The sequence below is a fragment of the Leptonychotes weddellii genome, chromosome 12 (assembly GCF_054177405.1).
Source record: "Leptonychotes weddellii isolate Sample4059 chromosome 12, ASM5417740v2, whole genome shotgun sequence".
NCBI lineage: Eukaryota > Metazoa > Chordata > Mammalia > Carnivora > Phocidae > Leptonychotes > Leptonychotes weddellii.
The window spans coordinates 78005225-78012557 of NC_138380.1; the positions used below are offsets into that span (position 1 = coordinate 78005225).

The following is a 7333-nucleotide window of genomic DNA, read 5'->3' on the forward strand; positions in this document are numbered from 1 at the left end:
GGGGGGGGGGCGGGGAAGAGAGGGAGAAGCAGACTTTCTGCTGAGCAGGGAGCCTGACATGGGGCTTGATCTTAGGACCCTGAGATCGTGACCTGAGCCAAAGGCAGACACTTAACCAACTGAGCCAGCCAGGCGCCCAGTCCCCATCATTCTTGAGTGCTCATTCATATGCAAGCCACACAGATCCTTCTCTGACCACCCCAGCTGTAAGTACTCCCTCCTAACAATCCTTTATTACCCAAAGCAACCACACACATAAGAAAGAAGGTTCAAAATCAACGATCTGCCAACAGTGGAAAGCCTAATCAGAGACGTCTCAGGGAAGAGGCCATACAAGAAAAAAATTTTCCATTCCAAGCAAATGGATCTGGTAAGGAAATTTCCCTGCCAAACTCTGACTCTGTGAAGGGAGGACAAAAGTCTTCCCTGAGAATTTCAACTAGAAACTGGGGCTTAAAGCTGATGTGGGGGCAGAATTCACAGTACTTCTGTGGTCTGAAAACCCCCACGGCTAAGAACCAAATTTCAAATGATCACAGGTTACTGGTGTTCTTAAGTGCCTGCACAGAAGTAAATGTAAAACCTTTCTAAAGGAACACACCTCAGGCCTCAAAAATCCCAAGATGAAGTTCAGCCAACAATTAAAAATAATAAAATGTTCAGGAGCAAGGCATTATGCACATGAACCAGCAAAAACAGAAAATGGAGAATTCGTAGATCGACAAGGACTTCTAATACTAGAATATACAAGAGAATATAAAATATTTCTATGTTAAAGAAAAATGGGACTAAGAAAAATATAAAAGTAATCAAACTTGAAATAAACCAATGAAACATCTAAAAATTACAATGACATTACTGGAATTATAAAATGATTTAACCAGAAGAGACAAAGCCAGAGAGAAAGTTAGAACACAGAACTGAAGAGATCACCCAGAATACAGCACACAGAGACCAAAGGTAATAAAGAACGAGAACGACTTAAGAGACGAAGAGGACAGAATGGGAAGGTCTGACATATCTAATCAGTGTCTCAGGAAGACATGTTAGAAGCTAATATTTGAAAAGTTAATTCATCAGAACTGAATAAAGGCATCATTATTCAAATTCAGGAAACAAAACAAATCCCAATTAAAAAATTCAATCCCAGATCCACCATAGTGAAACAGTAAAAACACTAAAGGAAAACAAGAAGAGAACTTATAAGCAGCTAGAGAAAAACACAGATATCAACAAAGGAATAACAGATTAACAGCGAATTTTTTAGTAGCAACAATAAAGCCAGAGACAGCAAAACAATGTCTTCAAAGTGGTGAGAAAATACTATCATTTTAGAAGGGCATACTGAGAAAAACTGCTTTTAAGAATAGGACTGAGAAACAAGACTCACAGCTTCTGTGGTGCAAAGTTTACAGGTAGAACTTCTCTTATCTTTTACCAAGAGAGGCTTCGGTGGTTTTGATGTACAAAGCAGAACGTGTCTGAGCAGTCCACACGCTCCTTCCCCCAATTTCAATGTGGCCCCACACCCTGCCTTCAAATGTGCTCAGGGCCTCTGATTTCTAAGCTGTTCCAGATTCCTCAGGTCAAATCTGCTTGCTTTTGGGCTTAGGTGCCTGCCTTCTCGGCCTATTTAGTAATCTGCACATCTACCTACAAAGCAGTTCCAAGTTGTGCGGGTCTCTCATCCACTTAGTCCCTATGTGTTCACCTTTCTTGTTTCTTCAGGGTCATTTTTGTGTGAGCTTCAAAGGGGAAAAAAGGAAAACCAGCTGTGTTTAGTTCAAAATTCCAGGGTAATCTTTTTCATCGATGAATTCACTAAAAGAACTTGTCAACTCACTTTTATCTCTAATACCAGCTCACTTGAATGTGTCTTCATCACCACATTCAACATAACAAAATACAACATTATAATGGTACCTTACCATAACTTCTTACATCCAAATGACTAATAAAAGCATGCATTTATCCACTTTCTACAGTACCTTGAATTCATGAGTTTTTCCCAAGAAAGAAATTAAAAGGTAAATACCTTTTCATGTTTCTTTAGAAAGTTAGTTTTCTTGATTTTCCCATGATGCTGCAATTAAGGAAAGTTAACTGTTAAGATGGAAAAAAAAGGTAATACTCCACAAAAACAGAAAACCTAATTTAAAACAATGGCATATATAGTACTAATTTACGTATCTTAGGCTTTCTTATTTTATTTACTACCACCTAAAATATCAACATATTTTAGGCTGCTTTGACTCAGATTTCAATCATATACAAGATTACTTCTATATGTAAAGAAAAAGGTGTTAAAACAAAATGGCGATACTTCCTAAGAGATGAAATTACTGTACTGACTTAGTACAGCATATTTGTTTTGTCTGTTGTTTTTTTTTTTAAAGATTTTGTTTATTCACCTGTCAGAGAGGGAAAGAGGGAGAGAGACAGAGAGAGAGCGCACAAGCAGGGTGAGCGGCAGGCAGAGGGAGAAGCAGGCTCCCCGCTGAGCAAGAAGGCCCATGCGGAACTCGATCCCAGGACCCTGGGATCATGACCTGAGCTGAGGGCAGATGCTCAACCAACTGAGCCACCCAGGCATCTCCAGCTTATTTGTTTCTATAAAAACAAAACTTCCAAAGATAAATGGGTTTTTATTCATCCCTTAAGGCAGGCTGTCAATTCGCATAAGAAACACTGACTGACACCATTTGGTTAAGCACTTGGAATTTAATAGTGGAGAAAAAACAGATGTGGCCCTTGTCTTCATGAAACAAAGAGACTAGTGGGAGAGATAAGCAAAACAACAAATAAAAAATTACAAATATATTCAATAATGAATCAAATTGCATTTTTTTTCCCAAAAGAAAACAATTCCACAATGGGATTTCTCCAACTAATGTACATGCAGAAGAGGCTTCCGAATGTTCTAGATAACGCTGTATGGAGTGCATGGCACTACTGTAGGAGCTCTAAAACAATAAAGGAGTTACCACACTTAAAATTATTCCCATCTCTCACACTTTACAGAAAACCTTATTTATGTATTTTTTATATCTAGAACTATTACCTGAACTCTCCTGTGAAGCTATCTACTTTCCCCAATCAGGTTGTGACCTTAATTTAAAGTTTTTGAAGACTAAGTCCTAAATATACATTTAGCAATCTCTTATTCTAATCTCTGCCCCTGAGAAACTTACAGGTGTTGAGAAATTTCAAAACATTCCTGGAATCTTCAAAAACAAAATAAGAAGAAATAATTATTACCTTAAGGAAGAACCTCTTGTCAGTTCTTGCTGGATTGTATGAAGCGAGGTATGCAGCAATTAGAATAAACTTAGAGTAATATGGAAGCTCCACATGAGTATATGCTGAGAGACCTACATAACAAAAATCTTTTATGAAGGCATTTGACAGGCTACCATTAGATTTTAAGTATCTCTTATCTTTTCTCACTGATCTTTTGACTTCCATATGGTGTTCTGTGGTAAAAATGACCTACTCCGTAAGTTTAAATTATAATAATGGGCAGTGCCAGTGAACATTACTATTAATCATCTGCTTGCTCTTTCTATGATTTTCGCTTAGCTCCTCCTATTCTGAAGTCTAAATCCTACCCTTCCTGCCCTTCAAAGCCACACTTTCCATTAAACTTCCCTGCTGCTCTCCTATCATACCAAAATAGAAAATCTATCCCTACTATGAATTCCTACTTTGTGGATTTCACTTATGCCCCTGTAACTTTATACCTTGTATTAACAGTTGTACATAAATTATATTTCTTACCAAGCTATAATATTTGCTGAAGGAAACACATCTGGGTTTTTGTTTTTGTATCCCTACGGTACCCCACACATAGGAAATAACTAAATGCATGGATAAATAAAACAAAGGAGCCGGTCAAATAGCATCGATTTTTACAGGAAAGAAAGGAATCTGATATTTACTGAATATCTAGCACAGACACTGTGCTAGGTGCCGCCTTATTACTGAGGCATCTCCAAATCTTTGCAGTAACTTAAAGTTAGACATTCTTTTCATTTTAGCTGAGGACACTGAGTTGGGCTCAGGGTCATACAGTTAGGGAACAGTGCAGACCAATCACTGCAGATTTTCTAATGCCAGCATCTATTTCTTGCCATTGGAACACCACAACTGAAAATCACTTGTACAGCATCTAGGGCATTTAGAAACCAAAACAGACAAAAGAGAATTGCAACACCACTTAATTTTACACCATTTCCTCTAACCACTAGCCAGTGATCTACTTTTTAAAATAAGAATATTTTAGATACTTGCTCAATTTTTTTAAGTAAAGTTGTTCTATTGGGATAAATCCAAAGTAATAGTTTCTTCAAATAAAACAAAAGCACAAAGTTTTTTAAACATAACCAACAGAAACGCATCCCCCAAACTGAGTTAACATTAAACTCAAGAAATACATATATACTGAGATAAAATTGTGTCATTCAACTGAACAAAAGCATTTAAAGAAATTAAACTGCTTGATTTTTTTTTTAAGATTTTTTTTTATTTATTTATTTGAGACAGAGAGAATGAGAGAGAGAGAGCACATGAGAGGGGGGAGGGTCAGAGGCAGAAGCAGGCTCCCTGCCGAGCAGGGAGCCCGATGCGGGACTCGATCCAGGGACTCCAGGATCATGACCTGAGCCGAAGGCAGTCGCTTAACCAACTGAGCCACCCAGGCGCCCTAAACTGCTTGATTTTTACATGACATAATCCAACATTTAGAAAATAGAAAACTGGTATTCGAATTATTTCCCCTCATAAATTGGAGCTTCACTTAAGAGAAAATCATTAATTAAAATATCATAGTAGTTTGTAAATTATTTTTCGTAACACTATTTACTGACTGATGCTAACTTTAGTATTAACTTCAGTATCTCGATTATTAGTAATCAAAGAAAATGTCTCTCGTAACTGTTTCGATACTTCCTTTGATACCTTTAAGTTGTGCTGGATCTGTGTCATCTTTCTGTAGCTTTTCCCACTGTGAACTGAAAGAAAATAGAACAGCAATAATGGTTTGAAAATATATGAAATCAATATACTGTACTTAGAGTCCTAGAAAAAGTAATTTTTTGGTTTAAGAAAATAGCCAATTTCCTTGTAAGACAATATAAATGCAATGTACATGTTTGTGCCTCAACGAAATCATTTAGTATTAGAATATAAACTTACATATCAATATCCAGATGTTAACTTTTATCTCTTTTCCTGATAATTTTAAAGCTATCAAAAAGTACCAATAAATAAATAACATCACCTATTCTTCAGTAAAACTCCCAATGCTCCAGTTAGCATATTAGATGCAACTGTTATACACCATTTCTAACTCCTTAACAATCTCTTTTTTTAAGTTTTATTTATTTATTTGAGAGAGAGCACAAGCGGAGGAGAGGGGCAGAGGGAGAGAAGCAGGCTCCCCGCTAAGCAGGGCACCCGATGTGGGGCTTGATCCCAGGACCCTGGGATCATGACCGGAGCCAAAGGCAGACGCCCAACCGACTGAGCCACCCAGGCTCCCCTGCATAACAATTTCTTTAAATAAGTGCCATTACATCAGAAAATTGAGGCCCATAGGTTAAGTTGCCCAAGGACACCCGGCCAGTCAGTAACAGAGCTAAGACCTGAATCCTTATAGAATGCCTGCAAAGTTCATGGCATTTCCACTGCCCCCTCTGATTTTACTTGCAACTGAAACTATTAAACACCCCAAATATTATTAAGAATATGAAGTCATGATATGACAAATCAAATTCATTAGGAAACACATTACAGTGTAGGAAAAAGACTACCCTGAGAGACAGAAATTTTAGCTATATGACCTTGAATAAATCAATAACCTTCTCACCAAAAAATAAGGCAGTTAGATGCAATGATCTTTAAGAACCCTCTCAAACTCTTTAACTCAGCTCTTAAAATACTAATTTAAAACTAAATGCCAGACCAGAACTAAATATCCCAAATCAAACTGTACGTATTTTTTCAAATCTGCAAGCACAGCTGAAAATTATGGAAATATAGACACACTTCATTTTATCATGCTTCACTTCACTGTGCTTTGCAGATAGTGCATTTTTTACAGATTGAAGGTTTGTGGCAACCCTGGATCAAGCAAGTCTATCAGTGCCATTTTTCTTACAGCAATTGCTCACTTCATCTCTTTTTGTCACATTTTGGTAATTCTCATATTAATTTCAAATTTTTTCATTTTTATTATTTCTTATGGTGATCTGTGACCAGTGATCTTTGGTATTACTATTCTAATTGTTTTGGGGGTCACAAACTGCACCCACAGGAGATGGCAAACATAACTGCTCCACTGCCTGGCTAGTCCCCCATCTCTCCCTCTCCTTGGGCCCTCCTAGTCCCTGAGACACAATATTGCCAATTAATGGCACAACACAACACAACACAACTGCTTTTTAAGGGCCTTAAGATTTTTGGAATGGTCACTGAGCATTGGCTTCAACTTAAAAGTCACCAGCTACATTAGCCCCTTACAAGAGAGTCAGCTCTGTAGCTATGAAAGTCCCATTTCATGGGGTTTAAAGAAAGAAGCCGTCTCTCTAACATAAAAGTGCAGGGTGAAGCAGAAGGTGCTGACGTAGAAGCTGCAGCAAGTTACTTCAGGCACAACACAACAATCAGGCCAATTAATAACCCTACAATGGCCTCTGAGTGTTCAAGTGAAAGGAAGAGTTACATGTCTCTCACTTTAAATCACCAGCTAGAAATGATTAAGCTTAGTGAGGAAGTCCTTTGAAAAGCTGAGATAGACCAAAAGCTAGGCCTCTTGCACCAACCAGTTAGCCAAGTTTAAGTACAAAGAAAAAGTTCTTAAAGGAAACTGAAAGTGCTACTCCAGTGCACACACAGAAAATAAGAAAGCAAAACAGCCTTATTGCTGATATGGAGAACATTTCATGGATATGGACATGATATGGACAGAAGATCGAACCAGCCACAGCACTCCCTTAAGCCAAAACCTAATCCAGAGCAAGGCCCTAACTCTTCAATTCTATGAAGGTTGAGAGGGGTGAAGAAGCTATAGAAAAAAGGTTTGAAGCTAGCATTTTCATGGGGTTTAAAGGAAAAAGCCGTCTTCTCTAACAAAAGTGCAGGGTGAAACAGAAGGTGCTGACGTAGAAGCTGCAGCAAATTATTTCAGAAGATCTACCCAAGATCATGAATGAAGGTGGCTACACTACACAACAGGTTTTCAGTGTAGGTGAAACAACGTTCTATTGGAAGAAGATGCCATCTGGGACTTTCGTAGCTACAGAGCTGACTCTCTTGTAAGGGGTTAATGTAGCTG

General features: G+C 38.0%; 1 protein-coding gene across 1 annotated transcript in view; it reads right to left on the reverse strand.

Annotated features, from left to right (window-relative positions):
- The window catches only part of ORC5 (origin recognition complex subunit 5), a 71186-nt gene that overhangs the window by 41820 nt on the left and 22033 nt on the right, over positions 1–7333 (reverse strand). The window contains exons 5-7 of the mRNA XM_081800665.1: positions 4957–5009; positions 3259–3371; positions 2036–2083 (exon numbers count right to left, since the gene is read on the reverse strand). Of these exons, the coding sequence (XP_081656791.1) occupies positions 2036–2083; positions 3259–3371; positions 4957–5009 (214 nt within the window). The remainder of the gene's footprint in view (positions 1–2035; positions 2084–3258; positions 3372–4956; positions 5010–7333) is intronic.